The following is a 24,469-nucleotide window of genomic DNA, read 5'->3' as shown; positions in this document are numbered from 1 at the left end:
GCCTGGCGAGCCTGGCCCTCCTGGCCCTCGGTCTTATCTGTAACAAGCAACATCTGTGGGCATGCACAGTGCACACCAGAACGGGGATGTCTGCAGGACGGATGCTGCTCAGGAGTCTGATTGCCAGATGAAATGGCATGCACCGTTCCCATGTTGACAGGTGCTGCCAGGCTGCCTTCCAGAAGCCTTTCCAGCTCAATACCTGCTCCCAAGGCAGTGTGCGTGAGAGGGGAAGGCTGCCTCCCCTTCCGCTCTGCGAGACCTGGTGTGGAGACCGCTGCCAGGAGCTCCGTGCACTCAGGCCCAGATTGGGATAGGAGATGGATTTTGATAAAAGAGGTTAAATAACAGGTTTTTCCATTTCACCTTATAGGAATGGGATGGGGGGTGGGGGTGCTGGGCCTCCAGCCAATAGAGGACCAAGACTTGTCAGGAGGGCTTATAAAGCTTGCTATTTCTGGCATTTTTTCTCTTTCTCTGCTGATTATGCAGCAGAATCGCACAGAGGCTGTCGCGGGCGCGTTCTCTCGCTGCCAGGGCTTCTGTGGAATGAGACTCGGGCTCCTTCTACTTGCAAGACGCTGGTGCATTGCAGGTGTGTTTCAGCAGAAGGTAAGCAGCGGGTGCCGCCACCTCCTGCGGTGGAGGTGGTCAGGCCGTCGCTGCGGAGTGCAGACAGACGGTGCCTGGCCGGGGCGGGGGTGGGGGGGTGCGGTGGCAGGCCAGGACCTGGACTGGTGCTTGTCACCTTGTGGAATGAAGATGTCCTGGAGGGTCCAGGAGGCCTGTGGTTGGCAGCTCCTTCTTGAAAAGGAATTTTGAAAGTGGCTGGGATTGGCCCCTGGAGGGGCAGGTCTTGGCACCCTGAGCATCATAGGTGCCCAGCTTATTCCAGAAACATTTGTCCCTCATCCATCCATCCATCCATCCATCCAGCACCCCCTGCAGTGGGCCTGGCCACATGGGAGGGTCTGCCCAGTTCAGACCAGAAACAAGGATGGGGTAGTTCAGGGTATGGCAAGAGCCCAGAAGATACCCAGGATGAGGAGCGGGAAGGGCTTTTCAAGGCAGGGAGGAGGGGGGAGGAGTGGCTGGGGCTGCCAGGAACAAAGTTGGAGCTGCCTCCTTCCGTTGGATTTTGGAGTTTGTGGAACCAATGAAACTTCCTCCCCAAATTTGCAAGGATCACCTTTTCCTTTTGACCATTAAGAATCTTGGAAAAATACCCAGCTGGGATCTCCAGTTGCCCTCCTGCTGTAAAAGCAAGGCCAGCCAAAGAGGAAGGAGGACGTTGTCACAGATTGAAGGGCAAACACATACACACATAGCAGGTGACAGAGATTCTGACAGAAACCGAACATTGATGGCATGTTCTAGCTGCCGCTGGGGAGATGGTCTTTGTGGAGGGAGTTGGCTGAGTTGGGGGTGGGGCTGGTTGCAAGTGACGGGGGGCTGCACCCTGCTGAGCGGGAGGCCTGACCTCTTCTGGTGCTCTGATTCATCACGGTCATTGTTGAAAAACTGGCTTTGTGCACCTGTGTCCCAGAAATGGAAACCACCCTCAAATGCTTGCTTTCCCTTGCTGGAAATGTCCCGGGTGACCTAAGAGAGACCAAGAAACAGGAGTTTCTGTGGCCCCTGCGTGATCTCCACTTTCTGCATACTGGATCAAAGGCAAGAAGCCACAAGCCCTTGGTCTGCTGGGGAAGGCTTTGGAGCCAATCAGCCGCTAAGGAAATGGCCATCGAGAGCCTCCTGTGTTCCAGAGGCTGGGTTAGGTCCTCAGCTCTGCTACAAATACAGTCTGCCACATAAGGCAAGTTTCTTGAGCCTTGCGAGTCTCAGTCTCCTTATCCATAAAATGGGGACACGGATACTTCCTTCCCTGCATTGCGGTGATTGTGTATGCACGTGCCCACACACGCCGCCTAGTACTTTGCCTTATATGCGGTAGGACCTCCGTAAATGTTGAGTGAGTGAATCAACAAATGCTCCAGACCCTTAGCTCTACTTTGGAGAACTTCATGGCTAACACTGTGTGTGTGTGTCTGTATGTGTGCACGTGCACAGACGTGCCCGTGTGGGCAAAGGACTGGGGAACTTTCCCCCTTGTGCTGATAGCTAGACTGTGTTCTGGTTCCCTTCTTAGGGAGCTTGGATTCAGAGCCGCATTCTGCTACCTAGCCCTGTCTGGTACCCATTTCTCTGTGTCTCTGATTATATCCATGGACTCCTGACTGGGAGAGGAGTTAATTACAGGGACTTTATGGCTGTCTTGAAGCAGAACTGACTCTTATTTTTAACGCTTCTTGAAGAGCTTTCTGAATACTAGCATTGTATTGGTGGGGTCTCAGGACAGCAGCCAGCCAGTAAGCCAGGGCTAGCTGAGAGCCCAGGATCAGAGAAATGCTTTGGAAGGGAGGTAGGAGTGGTCCAAGAAGGGAGGATGTGGCTGGAGTATCGCCGTCCCTGAATCCCCCTGGGCCTGGAGAACAGGAGCTGAACCCAGACTTAGAGTCCTGGTTCTGCCTTCTGTTTGCTGTGTGGTTTCTGGCAGGTCAGTTTACCTCTCTTGAGCCAGTTTCCTTACTTATAAAATGGCAAATTATTAGAATTAAATGGGACTGGATATCTAAGGCACTGTGTGGTGCTCAGTGATTAAAAATACTTTCCCCTCTTAGGGAAGGGTCCTGGGAGCCCTTAACTGGGGCGCAGGGTATCTGCTGCCTCATAGAGTCTGACACGCAGCAGACACCTAATGAATATTTATGGAGAGGATGAAGGGGCCCAGGGAATGGGAAGCCAGAGTTCTATGTTTATATCCTTGCGTGTAATTGCTTTGTGATCGTGGCTAAGTTTCTTTGCCTTCTTTAAGTCTCTGATTTCCTTAGAAAAATAGTTGAGGCTGGTCCTACTAACCCCTACTCTTCATTCCACGTTGGAAATCAGGGCTGTATGTGGGACCTTCGGTGGACGGTGAGCTTCAGCTTTGGAATTAATTTCCCTTCTGTGATTAGTGGCACCCGTGATGACTCTCTCCCTCCTGCTGCCTCCTGCGTTCGCAAACCAGTAATTAATGAAACGGGGAGCCCAGGCAGGGGTGCGAGGTTTCCTGAGGAGGCGACTGGAGCACAGTTGATGCTCCCTCTGTGACCCCTGTTGTGATTGCCTCAGGGGGTCTGAGGGCTGTCCGGGAGTCACCATCTTTGTCCAGCCAGGGGGCCTGGCAAGTACTCACATGTGTGGATCACAAAGGAAGCCCTGAAATACCGTAGATGGGAAGAGATTTCTCCAGCTTCTCCCAGGCCTGGCAAGTACTCACATGTGTGGATCACAAAGGAAGCCCTGAAATACCATAGATGGGAAGAGATTTCTCCAGCTTCTCCCAGACCCTGGGGGGACATTTTCCAGGGAGGGTGTGGGGGCCTCCTGCTTTTGGGTATCTGTTGAAATAGCCATTGATACAGGCATCAGGTGGGCCTAGATTTGCAGGCTTCCCTCTCTTGATTTCTGGCTGAGACTTTAGGCCACGTACTCCTTCTCTCTGGGTCTTACTTGCTGGGCAGAACAGCAGCCTCTTATGAATGGGGGAATGGCATAGAAAAGCCGCTTTGGTTTGCACATCCTTGCCCTAGAGGGCAAATCTGAAGGAGACGGTGACTCTAAACGGTCCCTGTCTTGATTCATTGGCTCCCACCCCCCAGACACGCCCTCCCTTGTCATGCCCTTCTTGGTAAACACCGGGACTGCCCACTCCTCGGCTTACATCATGCCCGGCCCTTCTCTCGGCCTCACTCTCGGCCCTGACGGCTGCACCTGCAGGGTACAGCACCCCCTCCCCACATCACTACTACCTGCCTGATTGCTTGGGTGATCCAGGAGCCTCCCGCTCAGGCCTCCCTGTCTGCACCTCCCGTGTAGAGTTGGCTCTCCGCACACAGCTAACAGGATCGCTGTGAACCACTCTCCTGCTGAAAGCCTTTTGTTGGATGGTTGCTTGTAACCTGTTGGATCTGTTCTGATACCCTTAATGTGACCACTTGGGGGGCTGAGGCACCTGTCTGATCTCCTTTTTTGCAATCAGCAAGCTAGCTTCTGCCTCCTCCCTCCCAGGCAGAATCACCACTTTCTGAACCACCCCCCCCCACCACCACCACCACTAACCACCTGTGGTGCTTCTGGATTTTATACCTGCAGACCTTTTTGTCCAGAATGTTTCCTTTACCCCTTGAGCTCCTGCTCATTCTCGCAGACGGAGCCGTGGCCTCACTGCTTTCCAGAGACTTGCTCTGATTGCTGACTCCTCCCTCCCCCAGCGGTCTGGGCCAGGGACCCTTCCCTGCAACCGCCCCACCGCAGTCCTCCGCATCAGTGCTGTGATGCTCTGAGTGGACGGACGCCGGGTGTGACGCCGGGTGTGATGCACCTTTACGCTCATGCTCTCTGGAAGGACAGATACCACAGAGCAGCTGCTTGGGAAACATCAGTTTAGGTGCCAAAGCCAAGAACTCCTTACTCACTAAGGGCTTTCTGACCTTAGAATCCTCAGCCTGTGGTTGGCTCCGGCTGGTCACCCTGGATAAGCCATCTAACCTCTCTGATGTTGGAGGATCTTGAGGACAGACAAGGGAACACACACAACAGATTTCCTCTTCTTTCCCACCTGCTGGACAGTAAATATCCCCAAAGACACTTGGAACATTTAAATGGCTGAGCAGAGCAAACCCAAAGAGGGGCCAGGCCTAGCGGCCCCCAGTGCCGTGCACAGAGGAGCCCTGCACAGAACCTCAAACACAAGCAAAAATAGCACCCATTGAGGCAACCTGCATTGCAGAAGCCACAGGAAGAAGCCGCAGGCCGAGCGGATGTCAACCGCTCTGAGGCCCCACGGAGGCTCGGATGTGTCGAGCTGTTGCAGCCCTCATGCCTGCCCTTACTGGCTCCTCTGACCACAGCCATCAGATAAGGCTGTGGAAAAAAGGCTGGCTTCCTCTCTCTGGGGAGGAGTAATCTCAGTGCCATCTGTGGGGCACACTCCATCCTCTGTCGCTTCTCTGGTTTCTCTCCACACCTCCTCCCACCAACAACCCCCTTGCTCTCTCTGCCCGCCCTACTGGTCTTCACCCGCATAGCCGGACCTTCGGGCCTTTGCACGGGCTGTTTCTCCGCCCATCCCCCATACTGGCCTGGCTTAGTCTCTTCCCTCTTTCCAGTTTGCCCGACCGCCCCTTTCTCCGTGAGGCCGGCCTTGACTGCCCTGTTGCATTTCGCATACACTCCACCCTGGTGTTCCTCATTCATCTCACCTGCTCACCTTTTTCTCCTTTCCGTAATCTTTACAACCTTCTACGCACTGTGTAAGTGGCTTACTTACCAGACTGAATGTTTGTTTTCTGTCTTCAAAGCAAGAGGCAGGCTCCAAGGATCTTTGGTCCCAGAAAAGTGCCTGGTGCCCCTGAGGAGCCAATAAATAGTCTTTCAGGAAATTAATGTATGAATGAGGGGATAAGAACTAGTCCAGCAATCAGAAGAGGGTCAGGCTGGATGTGTTTGGGTTCTTGTTTGATGTGCCCATTCACTCACACTCACACTCATGCGTGTGCTCACACAGACGCCCTCAGCCATTTTTGGAGACTCTCCATGTTCAAGACAGGGTTGGCCGGGGGTAGGTGCTCATCAAATGCTCATAGGAAAGAGGCGGGGGACTGACAGCAGGGCCAGTGGGAAGGAGGCCTTGTGCTTTAGGGAATGGACCTTGCTTGGCACATCTAGGAGTGGTTCAGCTGGCAGGAGAGAGAGGTCCCATGGGAGATGATAAGGCATGGGGCTGGAGAAGGTGGCAGAAATCAGGTCAAGAGGGACCACAGAACCCAGGGAAAGAGGTGGGAGCTTTTGAAGGATTTTAACCAGGGGAATGATTTATGGATGATTTAGGACTGGGTTCTCCTGGTTTGTGATTGGATAGGAAAATCCAGTCCTTGTTCTAAGTCAGCTATATGCCAGACACCCTTGGCTGTGCTTTTTATGAGGTTTCTCATGAGCCCATGGTGGAGATGAGAAAATTGAGACTCAAGGCAAGGAGCCTCACAGAGTCCATCCTCCCCCTGTGACAGCCTGCGTCATCTTTTATAATGCAAATCAGAGCATGTTACTCCTTTTCAAGTACTCTCCATGGGCTTCCCATTTGGGATAAAATCCAAATCCCTACTATGGCCCCAGGATTTCACCAGCTTCGGCCTGTGCTGACCACTCTAATCTCAACCTTGTTCCTCCTCTGTGCTCTCGCCACATTATTCCTCCCCCGTGTGACATTGACAGCTTTCTGCTTGCTTACCCCATGGACTTTGCACTTGATAATCCCTCTGCCCACAGGGCTTCTTGTGTGGCAGCCTCCTCCTCCTCTTGTAAGGCTCCCTCAGTTTAACCCTAGAGAGAGATCTTTTCAAGTCTTTGCATTATCTATCTCTGTAGTTCACCTGTTTGCTTCATGGCATTTATCATGATTGTAAGACATGTTTGTGTGTTTGTTGCCTGCCTCCTCCCGTGGGCTCTGAGGTCTGTGGGGGTGGGGACTGTGTCTGCAGAGGACGCAGGGAGCTCTGGACCTGTGTGGCCTGGATAGCTACATGCCCCTGGACCTGTGTGAGGAGACAAACACGCCCTCCACCCCTGCCCCAAGGAGGTGCTCCTTGATTCCCGCTGCACGTGATCTTGACCCCACTCCCAGTGCTGCCCACATTCCCCATAATGCTATATGCTCTGCCTGGCATTCCAACTGCCTGGAGAATCCATGAATACATGTGGAAAGATGTCAGCTCTGGGCTCAACTCTCAGCTCAGCCACCTAAGAGCTGTGAGACCTTGAGCAGTTTCCCTTACCTTTCTGAGCCTCGCTTTGCTCATCTGTAAAATGGGCACACCGAGGGACGGTCTGTCAACAAGGGCCCGACACCTATGTGCCCCGTGCTTGATTCAGCTCTAAACTCCCTTATCTGAAATCCAAAAAGCTCCGCCACCAAACGTTGATTTGTAAATATGCCGCAAACTTATTTGGTCCCAGAACCTGGTCTGAACTGACACAAATATCTCCGTAATTTTTACTTAACCCACTTATGTGTGTATTTATAGAATTCACTGCAGGATTATGAATGTGTTTTACTGCACCTGTTGCTCCAGACCCCTACTGAAGGTACCGTGTGATTTGTGGGATTATCACTTCCTCTTCAGAATCCAAACGAATTCCGAATTCTGAAATCCTGTGAGTTCTGGCTGAGGAGCTTGAACCTGTATATGAGAGCTGGCAGAACTTCTTGGGGCATGGGAGGGCTTGGGGGGCCTCTGAAAGCTGTCACTGTGCCAGAAACCTCTTGTTTCCTCTTGGTTTCTTGGCAGCCAGTGTCTTTTTAGTTGCTTGGGGTTAAGTGGGGTTTTGTTTGCTCGGGGGCAGAGGTTATAGCTTGGGCAGGGTGAACTCAGGTGCTCAAGCATTTCTGGTTTGAATTGAAAAGGGGAAATTTTTTCTTATGAATCATCAGAAAAAGAAATCAGGAGGAAGTGTGTGACCAAGGAGAGGAAATTAGGGTTTGCGAACTGCGTGAGTCACCCCCTTTCTGACTCCTGGGTGATCCCTTGCTCTTGGCAGTTTTCATTCATCTCCGAGACTCTCGGTTCCATAGTTTGGGAAACACGCTGGGGACTGCCGTGGTTTTCTTCTGGCTCCAGCCCCGCTTCCCTTTCTAGCCGTCAACATAAATGTCTCTTTTTGAATCTCTGCCACACCAGTTTACTTAGTATCGCTCCATCAAATGTTTCTTCTGTGTCCCGGCTCTGCGCAGAGTCCCGCTTCCCGGTCCCCACCCTGTCGATCGTTCCCGGACAAGCCTCAGTCTTACCTTTTCCAGTCCATTCTCTGTCCTGAGGTCAGAGGCTGGCTTTCTAAAATGCAGCTCCCACAGAGGGTTTCAGCTGCCGAGTGTAGCCCTGGAAGCCCCATCAGAAGGAGGTCTTGTTTGCCTGGCATTTCAGCTCTCCCTGCCTCCCTGCTCGGTGCATGGGCCTCCTCTCCAGCTCCCCAACCTTGCTGGGGGCTGTTCCCATGCTCGCTCCCTTCCATCCGGTGCCTTCTCTCATCACCTGGCTAAGTATGCTCTTCCTGCCGGGAGAAGCCGTCTCTCTGTGCAGTCTTTTTTTTTTTTTTTTTAATATTTTATTTTTTTATTTGACAGAGATCACAAGTAGGCAGAGAGGTAGGCAGAGGAAGAGAAGGGTAAGCAGGCTCCCCGCTGAGCAGAGAGCCCGATGCGGGGCTCGATGTGGGGCTCCATCCTAGGACCCTAGGATCAAGACCTGAGCCAAAGGCAGAGGCTTAACCCACTGAGCCACCCAGGTGCCCCTCTGTGCAGTCTTTTTACACAGCCGTCTACGCTCCCATGAACTCTGGCTCCCAGTATGCCTATCATCTGCAATACAGTTCCTACCCTTGCCCCCCTCAGTACACCACAAGCTCAGGAGGACAAAGACTATGTCCCACCCACTGACCATCTCCAGCTCAGAACAGAAGACCGTTTTAAGCAAGACTAGGTGTACTGGAGATAAAGGGGCACCCCCTCAAAGTGGTGAGGGGGTGACTCCTGAGGCAGGAGACAAGGGTCTTGGATTTTCCACTACCCTGCTCCCGGCTGGCTGTCTGCCTTGGGAGTGGCTGCCATATTGCTTTCCAGTAGGCTGGAAACTGTTTTCCTTGTCAGGACTGGCGTGAAATATCCCTTTCATTACAGTAGGTGTGTTTCACGTACATTTCTCCCCATCATCGAATCAAATGTACATTTTCCCTGTATATTTGTTTCTTGGTAGATTGCCTCTTGCCTGGCTTTCCTGTTTGTGTCCTGTGTCCTTTTGTCTATTGGCATCTTGCTGTCTCTTTAATTTGACTGAAATGTTTCTACATCGTATATATTAACTGTCTCATAGTCGGTGCTGATATTTTCTTAGTCTGATGTCCTTTTCATTTTGGTTTTATTATGCTTCCTTCTACAGAAGATATTAATGCATATATATTTGAATCTGTCAATCTCCCTTCCTCTGTGATTGCTTCAAGGGCTGAGGAATTTATCCTGCTGCCATAGATCTGATAAACATTCTGTTCTGTTTTCTGCTATTTCCCTATAACATGACTTTTTATATTTAACTCTTTAATCTGTTTAGAGTGCGTTTTGGTCTGTGGCTTGCACTGAGAATCTAGGTAAGTGTTCCTAAAGAGGAACAGGATAACCCCGTCATCCCCATTCTGTTTTTGTCTTTTTTAAAAAAAATAATTGGTCTTTGTCTCTTTGTTTCCAAAAAGAGAGACAAAATAGAATAGTTGTTATGAGGGTGAAACTTGGCCCAGTGAAGATTCTGGCTTTGCCACTTTCTGGCCGTGTGACCTGTGAGCAGTTGCTGAAATTGTACCATGCATTTTCTCCTCCGTAAAGTGGGTCGATATCTCCCACAGAAGCTCGAGTGAATACTGTATGGAAAGCATGTCCCGCGTACCCGGCATATCGTTATGTGCGCTCCTTCACCGTACGTGTTCATACAGAGCCGGGTCTAATTCTGCGCTTTCTTTGCCATTGCACTGATTTTAAGCTCTTCTCTGATGTCACTGTCACACTTCTCTGGCTGTTGGCCACACGGAAAGTTTTAGTCTCTGGCCAAACGAGGCACCCGCCATTACTCTTCTTTTAGGAACATTGCTGTAAAACTCCCCCCCCAACCTTTTTTTTAGTGCATGTTGATTCTTCCCACCCACTCTGCACTGCAGCCCCCCTCCATGGTTTATAGACATTCCACCCCAGTTGTGCACACACACCCCGGTTTTTCTTACCCTCTGCTCACTCTGCTCCCTCTACCTAACCGATGTGCATCAACTGCTCTCACCTGGCTTATCTCCTCTTAGTGCCTTGTCACCCCCGGTGTCATCAAGTGCTGGGGCCCGTATTCCCTCTGGACCCCAGGCTTCCCTGGAGATCATTCGTGTCCAGTTCTTAGAGCCTGGCACGTGGCTGGGTACAGCACAGGTACCCAGGTCAGAGATTGGAGGAGGTGGGCTGGTCCCCATGACCTTCAGCTTTGATGGCAAGTGGGCTAACTCTGGCTTCTTTTGGACACCCAGGCTCGGGGGACCTAGCAGTGTGGCTGTGGTGACCCTCAGCATGCTGTTGCTGACCCCTGTGGGTCACCTCACAGCCCGGGCCTCAGTTTCCGCCGTGGGATAAGGAGAAGGTCTCCAAGGCTCCCGACTTCTCTTACCCTGGGTGGCTCTGAAGTGAAGATGCGGTACAAGAACTCACTGGCCTGTGCTGAGCCTCAGAGTGTAGGCTGTTCTCTCTCTCGGTTTTCTGGGGGAAAAGGTCTGTTAGGACCAAGGTTCTTCCATTGGCCTCCTGGCCCCTGTGCGCAGGGTCCTCAGGGGGAGCCCAGACTTGGGGACTAGAGGTTCGATGATCAAGAACAGAGGGCTGGAGGGCGGGAATCCACCTCATGCAGTGAGGCGGCACACCCAACCCGCCGGTTCCATTCCCATTTCCGGGGGGCGGGGTTCGAGGATCCCCCTGGGCGAGGCCCTTGCCTTGGCCCCACGACCGCACCGGGCACGAGCGAGCCCAGGTCTGTGGGCTTCCAGAGCCACGGTGAGCCAGTGTTCCCCCAGCTCCCAAGTCCAAAGGCTGGTTTTAAGACAGCACTTAACAATACAGCAGCAGTGTTTACATCTATTATTTCCTGTGTTATCTGGCACTGACAGAAGGAAGTGAACTTGGTACTTTGTCTGTGTTAGGTTTTGGGGTTAGATGCCTAAATGCCAAGTTCATGTGACCTAGAAAACCTTTCTAGGTCAAATTGCTATTTCAAAAGATTTTTTTTTCTTTTCTTCCCCCCCCCCCCACCCTTTTTTTTTAACCGACCCACGGCTGAACGCTGTCGTTGACATATTTCCCTTCCAACAATGCAAGCCCTTTGTGGCATGATTGAGGGCTTGTTTTGTAGCGCTGGGAGAAAATATCTCCCAAATCATCTGCTGCTCATTGTCTCTGGCACTTGCTCACCCCACCCCCCACCCCATGCCACAATCCCACCGGATGCTCCCTCATGTGGCCCTGGGTTAATTGTCTTTGGCAAGAATCGGTTTGGGGACATTTATCCAACCGCGGAGGATAGATCATTGTCAAGCATGAATCCTCGCCGTCCCAGCAACCTGAGGCTCTCCACCACTGACCGCAGTCTCTGGGGAGGCGGCGGGAATTGGACAGCTCCGCAGCTCTGCAGGGTAGAGGGTCAGACCACAGACATGGGGGAGTCGTTAGAACCTCGACCCTGCCGATGGGCTTCTGGGTTTGAGTCCTGACTCTACCCCCTACCAGTTGGGTGGCCTTGGGCAAGACTCTTTACCTCAGTTTCCTCATCTATAAAATGGTAGCCTGAGTAGTAGTAACTTACCTCAGGGTTATTGAGAAGATTCTGTGAGCGAAAATTTACAGATCGGCTAAAGGAGAGCCTGGCTTATGCAAGCACCGTGTAAATGTTGCACCAATTAGTTGAAATGAAAAAAACGATCATAGAGGTAGTGGATGCTCTTGTGTCACCGGATCCCTCCTCATCTGAGACGCTCATCCTGCCAGCTAGTCAGAGTGTTGGCTGCTGTTGTCTGGCTGCTGAGCCTCCTGGGTCTTGCCTTTGGTGGAAGGAGGGGGCCTTTCCCAAGGTTAGCCCCTTCCCCCAGGGCAGCCTGGGTCCCGTGGCCGGGAATGCAGTGGCTCCTTGCCTTAGTCCGGGACATGGCTCCAGAGCTGTCCTGTGGACAGGCTGCCGTCTCTGGTGTGACTGCATCATGGCTCACCTTGTCCCTCTGCCCCTCCTGCCTTCCGCCTTTCCTGGAGTGCCCACCCCCATCCCCCACCCAGTGAACTTCCACCTTCACTCTCAGAGCCTGTTCCCAGGACCCTGCCCTAAAGCCACAGGGAGCCACCACATGCTGAAGTGGTGCAAGCCACCACGTGCTTGCATTTCCAGAACCTCTTTGAGGAGCAGCCTTGGGGGTTCTGCACCTTCCTCGTCCCCTCCTCTCTGGGTGCGCACCATTTGTGCACCATGGACGTGCTCAGCAAACTCCCCCTGCTCTGTAGGGTCGTGGCAGAACATTTGAAGTGGGGGTTGATGATTTCAGGACCCTCCTGTGGTGAGAAGAGGAAGGTCTAATTCTGGAACGAACAGCAAAACTTCATACTGACCAAATGGGGGTGCCCGGGTGACTCAGTCAGTTAAGCTTCCAATTCTCGGTTTTGACTCAGGATGTGATCTCATGGCTCATGGGATCGAGCCCTGCACCAGGCTCTGCACTCAGCGCGGAGTCTGCTTGAGTTTCTCTCTCCCTCTCCCCCTGACCCTCCCCCTGCTCATACTCCCCCTCTCTCTAAAAACAAATAAATAATCTTAAAAAACAAAGACAAAACCCAACCCTGGCAAAGCGGCTGAAGGGCTCAAGAGAGCCTCATCCATTCAACCCCTTCATGTACAAAAAGGGAGGTGAAGCCCGGAGAGAGGAAGGTCTTGTTGAAGGCCACAGAGCGAACAGGTACTTCTCCTTTTCCCCCAGAGGAGAGAGCGCTTTGGGGAAACAGCGGGACACGGTGATCTGAGGAGTCAGACAATAAATGCTTTCGGGGTGCCCCCCAAGCAGAGGGGCAGCTCTCATCAGGGGCTTCCTGGAGGGGGCAGCATGGAAAGGAAGGGAAGAGAAGGGAGGTACAGGAGGGGAGTCCGAGTGAGGGACAGGAGGCCACCACGAGAGTTGGGTTGGCAGAGGGCAGGTTCTCAAGTTCTTTCCAAGACTTTGCCCTTAGTGGCAAGGATGGGGCCTGAAGAGAAGGTCCTGGGCAGAACCAGACAGGAGCCTTGTCTTTCCTGCCTCACACTGGCCCCTCCCTGCCGAACCAGGTCTCTGCTCAGGACTAGATGAGTGAACAGATGAGGGAAGGGAAGATTGTGCTGGAGAAGGACTGCTTCACTGCCGTGGTGGTGGAGGGGGGCGGTGGGAGCAGGAACAAGCCGCAGGCTTTGAAGACACCAGCTTCTGGTGGGGGAGGGCTTATGGCTCCGAGCTGGGAATGTAGGTCCCTGTCCTCTCTCCTCCCACCCCACAGAGGCCCATTGGCGCCAGCTGAGATGAGACTACACTAGGGATGCAGGTGAGACCAGCGGGGAACACACATGCCGGCATCCACTGCCGCAGAAGCGCGGCGGGCGGCCGCCAAAGCCTGCGTCAGATCTGATGGGGTCCTCGCCCTGCTCCTGGGCAGTCTCACTGGACCACACCCTGACCCACTTCCCGGCCCGTTCCCTCCAGCCCAGGCTGCGTCTGCAGCCCCCTTGGAAACATTCCCCCTCGCAGCGGCCAAATGAAAATGTTTGTTGAAAACAACATGTGCATAATTAAAGCTTAATGAGCGCTTGTCTGTTTGGAATGTGCAATTAGATTTATAATCGGGGATGGGAGCGAGCTCCAAATGGCTTTAAATGGAGCTGAGAGAGAGGATAATTTTTGCCATAAATCTGCGGTAGTGTTGGAGGGTACGTAAGCTGCTACCGGCCTGCCAGGCCGCCCTGCTCTGCCCACTGGGCCACCCTGCCCATCGGCTCCTCTTGGCAGCTGCAGCTGGCTAATGGCCTGTGTGGGACTCACCAGGGGTGTTTGAGGTGGTTCTGCTCTGGGTTGGAGCGGGAGCTCACCCGAGCTGTGTGATCAGAGCTGACTATGGGGAGATGAGGGTTGGGGCCAGGTGCAGCTACCCTGTTGTGTGCGGGGCCCTTGGTGGACAAGGAGTCTGCATGCTCCCTGTGTCCCTTCTGGGCTGGGAAGTGGCTCCACATTTTGTTCTCTGCTGCATCCCAGTACCTAGAACTCAAGTAACATCTGTCCAATGAGTGGTGTGTCTCTGCACCAACCTCTCGCCTTGAACAAATCACTCCCACTCTGTGCGCCTTGGTTTCCCGTTTCCCCATATCTATCACAGAGAATTCTTTTCCACAGGAACCGCATCTCAACCAGTGCTCTCCTGTAGAAATAGAATACAGACCACATATGTAACTTTAAATTCTCTAGCAGCCACGTTAAAAAAAGTAAAAAGAAGAAACAGGTGACATTAATTTTTAATAATAGACTTCAGTTAAATTCATGTATCCAAAATGTTACCACTTAAGCATGTAATCATAAATTTCAGATTATTTTTTTAAAGATTTATCTATTTATTTAAATGATAGACAGAGATCACATAGTAGGCAGAGAGGCAGGTAAGGGGGTGGGGAAGCAGGCTCCCTGCTGAGCAGAGAGCCCTATGCGGGGCTTGATCCTAGGGCCCTGGGATCATGACCTGAGCCGAAGGCAGCGGCTTAACCCACGGAGCCACCCAGGCATCCCCTGAATTTCACATTCTTTTGTTGTTGTTCTGAGTCTTTGAGCCCTGGTGAGTATTTTATACTCACACACACCTTAATTCAGACTAACTGCATTGTAGATGCTCGGGGGCCACATGTGGTTGAGGGTCTCCCTGTTAGAGAGTGCGGGTCTGGAAGGAGGATGGTTGGAGCCAGTTGAGAAGGTTCTGCTTCCCCATCTGTAAAATGGGGACAGTGACTCCTCTCTCCCAGAGGAGGCAGGTGCCTGGTAGCTCTCTGCCACGGCAGCTGTAGCGATCGCTGTCTTTTCATACTCCCTCCCAGTGTATTTTATGACTTAAACAGGCAGCACCATCCACACCAACTCTTGCTGGTAGCGGGGAGGAGGGTCCTGCAGTAACCACAGTGCTGGGCTTGCTCAAGAGGTCTGCTCCCGCCCCCCTCCCCTGGCAGGCATTGCTCCCCCTTACTGGCTGATGAGACCCCAGGCACAGAGCTGTCAGGTCACCTGCTCTGGTTTACAAAGCTGGAAAATGGTGGGCTGGGAAGCTAGTATAGGCCTTTGGGGAACCAGCAGCCTGGACTATAGACTCAGCTCTGCCACATCCTGGCTGTGTGACCTTGGAAAGATCCTTTAACCACTCTGGGCCAGTCGTAGGGCTGGGTTTCTCAGGAGGCAGAAAAAGGATATGCATTATGCTGGAAAACAGGTGCACCAATAAAGAGAAAAGCTTTTTTTGGAGGGAAATTGATATTTGGTATTTAGGAACAAAGCATCATCGTGGGAAAAATCTCTCATTTGGACTCATGAAGATTGCAATTTACAGATTTTATTTTAAATTATATGTGGCAGGCATGGGCATCAGGGGTCTTGTCTTCCCCATGTGTGAGACCTCAGAGGGTTGTATAAAGACCCACTCAGTTTCCTCACCGATGGGAGAGGGGTAGTTATAGTGACCTAGAGGCCTCTTGGGGTTGTTCTGTACTTTATATAAGTAATAGCTAACAATTACTGAGTGCTTGCTGTGTGTGTACCAGGCGATGTTCTCGGTACTTTCTGTGTGTTAATGTAGTCAATCTAAGTGATAGACCCATTTTCCAGATGAGGAAACTGAGAAAGAGTAACTTCGTTAAAACGTCACACAACTTGAAAAGCAAGGCTGAGATTTGGACCTAGGGAGCCTGGCATCTGGGCCAGGGTTTGTAACCATTATCCTTCTCTAAGTGCGCTTGTGCCCGAGGCTCTGTCCTGGGGCCCCTTTCCCTGCGCAGCGCCTCTCTGCCCCTCCCCCGCCTCTCCTGGGTCCTGATGTACATCTCTCTGTGACACCGCCACATAAAACCGCACTCTTGGCAGGGCCCAGGGCGCAGCTGCCACATTCGCTGCCTCTAGCTTTTGAGCCGTGTTTTGATCCACATAGAAGGAGTGTTCTCACAGCCGACGTGGGGGTAGGCAGGCGCAGTGTATGCTGCTTTGATTGTTTCCTCTTTAGATCTCTGTGAGGTGCATCTCTCAGTGTCTGCCACTGGCTGCCACTGGCTGCGCTGGGGGCTGTGCATCCTTGGTCTTTGATCTGTGTCTCTGTGCAAGGAGCGGAGAGGGGGGCAAGCAGATTCTACAGCACAACTGTTTCTTTGGTGCCAGGAGTTAAGGCCAAGTTCAGAACTGGCTGGGTGGATTTGGGCAAGCTCTCCAGCAACCCTGAGCCTTGCCTTGCTCATCTCTACAATGGGGCTGGCCCTGCAGCCTTGGCATTTCTGGGAGGGTTCCAGTGAGATGACCAGGGATGAGGTCTGGGACACGATAGCTGCTCATTGGCCTGAGCTCACAGCAGCCTTGAATGCCATGTTCCCCACTCTTTGCCTGGCCAGTTCCTGTGTGCCCTCCATGCTGGAGCTGCCATGTTGCCTTTTCAGGATGCCTCTCTTGAGAAGCCTTCCTTCCTTGTGTCCACATCCCTGGAGTAACCTTATCCTGCCATTGCCACATTTGTCAAAGAAGAAACCATTATTTAATGTCTGAAATGCTGAATTCATTGCTATACTTTGCAAAGCTAGTCTCTCCAAATCAAGCATCAGCTGAGGTTTGTAGGATTTGGGCGGGGGGGAGCACAGTGTCCCGGAGTAGACGATTTTCAGAAGCAGGAGGCTCTGGGACTGGCTAAGTCCTAGAGGTGGGCACGTGGCTACTGGAGTCAGACTATTATTGATCAATTTGATTTTCAGAGGCTTGAGTGAATGTGGAGCTGTCACTGACCAGTTGGGATGGGTTTCGAACAAGTTTCATAGTTACTCGTTCCCATCTCGAGACTATGGCCAGAGAACTGCCTATCTTTCTCCAATGTGGGGAATGGAAACATTCTATTTTCTGAAGCTTCTGCATAGAACTGGGGTCTTCTTGAGGGCAGGGACTGTCAGAGTCATCACGTCTTATGCCAGTACAAAGTCGGGCACATAATACACACTCGAGATATTGTTCTGTAAACAACAGTTGCCCTCTCTATAACCTCAGAACCCCTTTGCTTTTATGTTTCTGTGCCTTATGACAAGTTTTATTTATTATAAATTCCCAGTGGTTGTGACTGTGTTACTTGGCACATTGTAGGTGTTTACTACATGATATACAAGGGCATGAATTGATTTAATTTTGCTTCTGCATATTTAAATTAGATCCTAGACCCGGCTGGAGAGTATGAGTGAATGAGGGGAAGACATGAGAGGGGTGGGGTCAAGGTGAATGGGTTGACTTTGAACAGGATTGAGAGATTTCACCTTTTGCGACAAAAGGGAAGGGCAGGACTGGTGTACTGTCAACAGGGTGGGGAGGGGAGAGATTTGAAGGGAGAACGGACAGCCTCAGTGACCTAGGAAACCTAGTCCGGATGGAGAGGGTTGCCAAGCCGGATGCGGGGAGAAGAGTTTAACACATAATAACAATAACAGGTTAAATTCAAGGTCACTCACAACCATTACGGGTGGAACCAATACTCTAATTCATGAATCTGTGTGTAGCCCAGGACATCACATTACATATAGAAGTTGAATTGAACCCAGAGCCAACTTAGGATGGAAGTTTAAGGTTGGGCCCAAGAACACAGATCTAACAGAAGAAAGCAAGACTGCTAAGGGTGCAACACAACCAGGAAAAAAAAAAAAAAAGACCAGGGAGAGTTGGATTTTAGTGGGTAGAGGAGGGGAAGAGGAGGGTGCTCCAGGCTGATGATGGGACAATATGTGTAAAGGCTGGGGCACTGGAGGTTCCTGTAACCTTGAGGGATGCCCTGGGAGCTGAGGCTCAGGGCCAGTTGTCATGGAGGGTCAAAACCAATGATGTGGTGTCACTGCAGGGTTTTGTTCCAAGCACTAGTGATAGCCAGGGTGGAGGATGGATTGGGGGGAGTGGGAGCTAAGCACAGAGCCTCTGTGGGTGTTTGGATTAGGGGATATAGGAGAGATGGGGTCCAAAGTCATCCTGGAGGTACTGCTTCTATCCTGTGCAGAAGGTGACATCTTCTCTCAGGATGGTGGACCCCTGGAAGAAGAGCAGATCCAGGCACATGTCAGAAGTTCAGTGTGGGGTGTGTGGAATTTGAGATGCTCATGGACCAGATGTCCAGGGAGAAACTATACATTGGAATCTGGATGTAATTTGGTTGAAGATGAACATTTGAGAGTCAGTGATACATTGTAATCCTAAGAGGCCATGACATTGTCCAGGGGAAGTATGAGTAGAGTGAGAAGGAATTACCAGATAGAAGTTAACCATCCACTTATCCATCCCACTCACCCATGCAACCCACTCCATCAACCCAGGCATCCCACTTGGGGTTTTCATTCTCACTCTTCATTCTTCTTTCTCACTCAACCATTCCATCCATCCAGCCATCGCACCCACCCCCCACCCATCCCACCTTCTAAATCTGCTGTCCAATCACTGAGTCATCTGTTGATCTACCTCCTGGTCCATCGATCACCTTCAATTCTCCAAACCACGTATCTTCCCCTCGCACCTATTTATCATCCATCCATCCATCCCTCCCATACATCTGCCCACCATATATCCACTCATTTTACCCATTACAACTATGTCCTTCTCTATGTCAACCACCAGCCACATGTGATATTTGAGCACTTGAAATATGGCTAATTCTAAACTGAGATACACTGTAATGTAAAATGCACATCAGATTTCAAAGACAGTATTAAAAAAAAAAGACTTCAAACCATCCCATTCACAGTTTTTCTGTTGATTACATGTTGTAATCATAATATGCTAAAAATATTGGGTTAAATAAAATATGTAATTAAAATTAATTTCACTTATTTATATTTGGTTTTATAACTGTGGCCACAGGAATTTAAAATGACATATGCAGCTTGCATTTGTAACTTGGATTATATTTCCATTAGACTGTGCTCATGTATACATCTGTCACCCATCCATCCATCCATCCATCCATCCATTCACCCCTCTATCTCATCTTTCACTCCCTCCCTCCTCCCATCCATTCACCCATCCAGTTACCTCATTTGTCCATCCCCCAGATACCTAATTTACACTTACTATGAATCAGTGTCTCTCAGGATCATAAGAATGAGGAAACCGAGGCATAGAGCAGCTAATGCACTTGCTCACGGTGGTGCTGATGGAACTGGCATTGTCTGATTCTAAGATCAGGGCTCTCCCTTTTCACCTTGGCTATTGCTAAGTTTCCTTAAAGTTAAAATGGGATCTAGGTTGGGAGGGCTGTCGGAGTAGGGGCCCAGGAGCCTCTCTTGCGAAGGGGACCACATGGTTTGGGGGGAGAGACAGACCCTTCAGAAGCCTCTGTGAGCAGGGTTCCTGGTGGCCGTCATGAAAGGGTTATCCCCACACATTCGATATTTGCAAAAATGTGGGTTCTTTCAGATTCCCAAACTCATTTCCATGACAAAACTCTTGGGAAGAGAAGATGAAGGTCTGGCTTTTGCAGAACAATCTTCCAGCTGTAATGAGGACTGAAGATGGCGATGGGGAAAGGAATTATAATTAGAATATGAAATGGGGAAAATTAATCTATTCCAGTCAGTGGTAAGAGGATGTTCTCCTGCATTTCACGGAAATTCTTGGGCCATTTCCCCCCCTGCATTTTACCCCCACCCCCAATTTTAAAAGATACAGAAGGTTGCGTGGCGTGAAAAAATACATTTTTGGCCGAGGGACTGATACATTGTGAGATATGCATGAAATTTAAGCTCCTGCGTGTATCGGTACATGCTCACGCCATCCACGTTTGTGGGTACACTCAGGCGAGTTCTGTTTACGTCGCTGCAGATGAGCGTCTTCCCTTCCTTGCCCGGTGTGCACGCCGTGGGCGTCGCATACCCGTCACATAAAGGGTCTACGACACGTGCACATTCAGGCTCGTGCTACGGACACCTCTGTGTTGGCTTGTGTTGCCTGTGGGTGTGGTACGTGTGTGAGGAAGTGTCGTCACAGTCCTCCACCGGTTTGTGATGTGTGTGTAGTCACCAGGCTTGGGCACACTGCGTTTGACATAGACATTTGTGTCCGCACACACACACACCCCGCCCCCAGCATTCGCTGTGCGGTGGGTACAAATGTGGGCATTTGTGATCTTGGTTGTGCATGCAGAGGAGGAGGGGGCCCTGATTTGTGATTTCTCCCCTTGGCTTGCAAGTTCTTTCCCCCAGAAAAACAACCTCCCCAAAAGGGCTGAGGAGGTAGGCTCCAGGCCTTAGGACCCTGGGGGCCAAGCCAGGGGAAGCCTGGGACCCTTGGGGTCACCCTCTCTCCTTCCTTCCCCTGCAAGGACTCCGATATGGTGGAACCCTGAGCCAAGGAGGTCAGAGAACAGACTCCCTCCACCTCCCGCCGCCGCCACCACCACCATCTCAGGTTCATGGCTGCCCAGCAGCCAGGTCCCAAACCCATTGTGCTCCCAGGGTACCATGCAAGACAATTGGGGTAACCCATCAGAGGCTGACCCAAGCCTGGTCTTGGGAACCTCTGCCAGCTGCTCAGGTCCTCCTTGAAGGTGAGAAGAAAGCTTTACTCCGGCACGTGGCAGCTTTTCTTGGTTGAATAAATGATTGAATGAATGAACCCACTAGAGGCAGGCTCTGGGGACCTCATGTGGTCCCTTTGGCAGACCCCTTGCGTCTCCCAGGCTATACACCTCAAAATCCAGGGTTTTCTTTTCCCGTATCCTCAGAGCCATCCCCCACGGCTCACCGTGGATAATGCCTCCCTCCCTATGTGCCAGTCCCAGGCTAATGGTTGCTTCTATATTGGGGTGCTGCAAAGCCTTGATCCCCACTCTTAAGGGGCTTCTGGCCTAGTGGGAGAGACCAGACCAAAGAAGCAGGCAGCCCACTCTGAAACCCAGCCTGTCTCTAAGTGTGTGATTTTTGGATAGCTGTGAATCCTCTCAACCTGATTCCTTGGTTTTAAACAAGGAAAATAATACCTGCTTTGCTGGGTTGTTTTCAGGATGAAATGAGATATTTTATGGTATTTATTTAGTGCTGGGTATATTCATTCATTCCCCATATATTTGTTGAGTGCCTGCTGTGTGCATCAGGGAGAGGAGACCGGGTCCTTCCTTTTACGGTGGTTCCATCCTAGCCAGCATTTAATAAATGGGCTGTTACATGGGCTGTGTTTTTAGCCTGTGCCATACCGTTTCATTACTATTGCCTTATAAAATGTTTTAGACACCTGGCTAAACTAAGTCCCCCTCCATTTCTAGTCATTGTTTCTTAAAGAACATATAAATTATGTATGGCTTTTTAAAAAGTTTTACTTTTCTCCAAGGAATAAATGGCCATGGGGACACATCAAATAGCACCCAGGAGTTTTTGTTGAAAGCTCCGCACCCTGTCCCATTCCTTGTCTCGTTTCTGATGCCAGCCTGTTACAGATGCTGGAGGGGGAGGCAGTTTGGAGATGACCAGAACACAGTTCTAGCCTCCATGCTGCTCCCACTCTGAGGCAGAAGATAGATGTGGAGACGATCTATGTTGTAAGAAGGACAGCCAGAGGAGGTGAGAGCCTGACAGGCCTCCTGGAGGAGGTGGTTTCTGAGCAGAGCCTTAAAGCATAGCTCCAGGCAGTGTGCTGGATGGCCCTTGCATTGGGGGCCAGTGCCTAGACTCTGGGCACGGTGCGACCTTTTCTTTTGTTAATACGACAGTCACTGAAGGACTCTGCCCATCCCTGTGCTGGCAAGGCATTTGGGTATACCCATTAATCCTGCTGCCTTGATGGGAAGACTGGCCTAGTAAAAGATAATGTGAATAGTATCATGCTTCATTCATTCATTCAGCCAACAAGCAATTATTGATTATCTGCTTTGTGCCAGCCACTATTCTAGGTGTTTGGGAGGCAGAGAGCCCAAGACCCCTGACCGTCAGGAGCCTCCATTTTGATAGGAGAAATCCACCACAAGCACTGAACATGGTAAAATAAGTAAATGATGTGGAATGCTAGAAGGTAAAAGGGTCTATGGACCAAAGAACAAGGTAGAGCAGGGCATGGGAACCCGGAAGGGTTGGGGGGTGGCCCGCAGAGGTAGCAGGGCTGGGCGCTGAGCCTCTGTGCGTGAAGAGCGCCCAGGTGCCCTGGCATCTTGTGCATAATCATGGCAGGGTGGGTTTTCACGGCCTCCGCGAGGGTGCTTGGCGATGCCTATCAGAACGTCACTCGCACACATGCCTGAACCCAGCGACTCTACAGACTAACCCTACAGATAAACTCACACCCTGGCAAAATGATGAATGTACAAAAATATTCACGAGAACCGTGCTGGAATAGGGAAAGCCTAGAAACAGCTCGATTGCCCGTGAGCTCAGCTAGTTGAATATATCTGTTACATCCATTCCGTGGAATACCAGGTACCGGGAGACAGAATCACGTTCTGATATAAAACACTTCCCAAGACGTGTTGCTAGGAGAAAAATGAGGTGCTAACCAGGGTGTAGAGTATGTTTTCATTTATGTGAAAGAAACGACCATCAAATGTATACATGTGGACCAGCTCCGAAAGGATGCAAAGGAAGCCGTAGACTCAGGGGTCGCCTCTGGAGAGGAGCAAGGGGTGGCGGGAGGTGGGTGGGAAGGAGAATTTTCACGCTGTTGCTTTTCATGCGTTGGAAATTTTGAACCCTGTGAATATCACCTAATTAAAAAATTACATTTTCAATTAAAATAAAATGTCCAGCTGCCATCAGGGCCCCACCCAGATCCCTTTACTAGCCTCTGCAGCCAGCTTCCATCTGTCAGGAGCTCTGGCTGCAAATGGCTCACAGCTGGCACGGTTCTCTGGGGAACTGTCCCTGGCCAAACCGGGGCCGCCCTGCTCAGAAGGTTATGCCTCCCCTTGCCCCCTAAGGGCAGCCTGCAGCCAGTGACTGACGGAACTCCATGGGGCGATTCATGCCCTATGGCTCCTCATGGGACCAGGCTGCTGCAGGTCTCCAGCTGAGATCATCTTTGCTGAACGACTTCCACTGCCCTGTCCTGCTTTCCTCCCTCCCTTACAGAATTTCCCGAAGAGCACGTCCCAAAAATTCACATGCATTTGAATCCTGGTCCCATGCTCTGCATTTAGGGAACCTGATCCAAGACACCTGTCTCAAGGGAAGGTAACTTACTGGAAATGAGCTAAGTACTCTCCATGTTTTGGTACAATACCCCGTGGAGAGGGGACCACTATCATTATCCTCATTCAACAGATGAGGAGCCTCAGAAATTCAGACACCAGCTCAAGAATGCACATCGTGGAAAAAAAGCCAGCGAACCCAGAGCCCATACTTCCCCCATGATGCCTGCTTCCTACTGCAGGAAGATCTCCCTACATCCAGACTTGGCAGCTTATCAGAACACAGGATTGTAGTTTCTGTGCATGGTCTCTACCACAGCCCTCACTGCCTGTGGCCAGAGGTGGCCTAAGGGGAAAATTTGGAGATGGCAGGAGGCCCAAGCTTCTTAGGATGGTAAGACCTGGAGGGCATGTCTGGGGCAGGACTCTGAAGATCTCAGCCTCCCTCCATCATGTGGAATCCTAGCTCCAGTTGATAGTCTGATGTCCTTTTGGCCAAGAGAGAGATTTGCATACTTCCAGGGATGGGGAGCCTCAGTATCTGACAAGGGCCATCTCTCGCATCTCTGGACAAGGCATTAAGGGCAGAAAGGTTTTCCTCTCTTCATTCTGTGATGAATGGTGCCAATCCAAGCCCACGGGGGCCACAGAACAGGGGCTGCTCTTTTCACCCTAGAGAGAATTCTGCTGAAATGGGGTTTGGGCATCATGGCCTTGAGCTTGGCTTCCCCAGGCCCCACAGACCTTTCCCCTCCGTGCATTCAGTCTCCTGACCTCCTTGGACGTCTCCTGGGGCTTTCTGGAAAATATCGTATTCAGACCGACTTCTCTCTCTTTCTCTGTTCTAGTTTGATGGTGACAGTGCCTACGTGGGGATGAGTGACGGGAACCCAGAGCTGCTATCGACCAGCCAGGTGGGTGCACCATCCTCCCTGTGTGGGGGTTCAGCCTGGAGCTGGCCAGAGCTGAGCGGCTGCAAGGTGGGCCCGGGGTGGGGCAGAGCAGTGCGGCAGGGCCACCACTGTCCTGTCTCACAAGGATCAAGAACACCAAGTATCCCTTTAAGAGTGACGAATCCAACAGGGACCACGGTGTTTTCAGTAAATCACCTACCTGGCTATGGTTGGCTTAAAATGGGCACCATTGAAAACTTGGCAAAACTGCACATGTATTGTCCACATTTCCCATGGACAGAGGAGAAATTTTCAGCAGCAGCGAGTAGAGATGTCACATGCTCCCTGGTACTCTCTGCCCCTTGCCACCACATAGCACCCATGGGATCGACGCTGGCAGGGAGGCACACATGGCCATGCGAAAGCACATGGAGTTCTCCGGCCCACCTAGCGTTGTGTGGTCCCACTGGGGAGTATTGTGGATGTGGCATACAGGGAGGAGAGCAGAGGCTTCCTGTGTGGTCCTCCCTGGGAAGGAGACAGA

At 51.3% G+C, this 24,469-nt stretch overlaps 1 protein-coding gene across 5 annotated transcripts in view; it reads left to right on the top strand.

The window, feature by feature from the left end:
* The window catches only part of TOX2 (TOX high mobility group box family member 2), a 129,662-nt gene that overhangs the window by 27,076 nt on the left and 78,117 nt on the right, over window positions 1-24,469 (top strand). For 2 of the 5 annotated variants that reach the window (XM_059133189.1, XM_059133188.1), the window contains exons 1-2: window positions 472-612; window positions 23,881-23,946. In XM_059133189.1, the coding sequence (XP_058989172.1) occupies window positions 487-612; window positions 23,881-23,946 (192 nt within the window). In that variant the 5' untranslated portion in view covers window positions 472-486. Of the gene's footprint in view, window positions 1-471; window positions 613-23,880; window positions 23,947-24,469 lie in introns of those variants that run through there. The other 3 variants (XM_059133191.1, XM_059133192.1, XM_059133193.1) reach the window with 2 other exon arrangements.

The sequence above is a fragment of the Mustela lutreola genome, chromosome 9 (genome assembly GCF_030435805.1).
Source record: "Mustela lutreola isolate mMusLut2 chromosome 9, mMusLut2.pri, whole genome shotgun sequence".
Taxonomy (NCBI): domain Eukaryota; kingdom Metazoa; phylum Chordata; class Mammalia; order Carnivora; family Mustelidae; genus Mustela; species Mustela lutreola.
The sequence above is the reverse complement of the archived record's forward strand: the minus strand, read 5'-3'. Positions and strand labels throughout refer to the sequence as shown.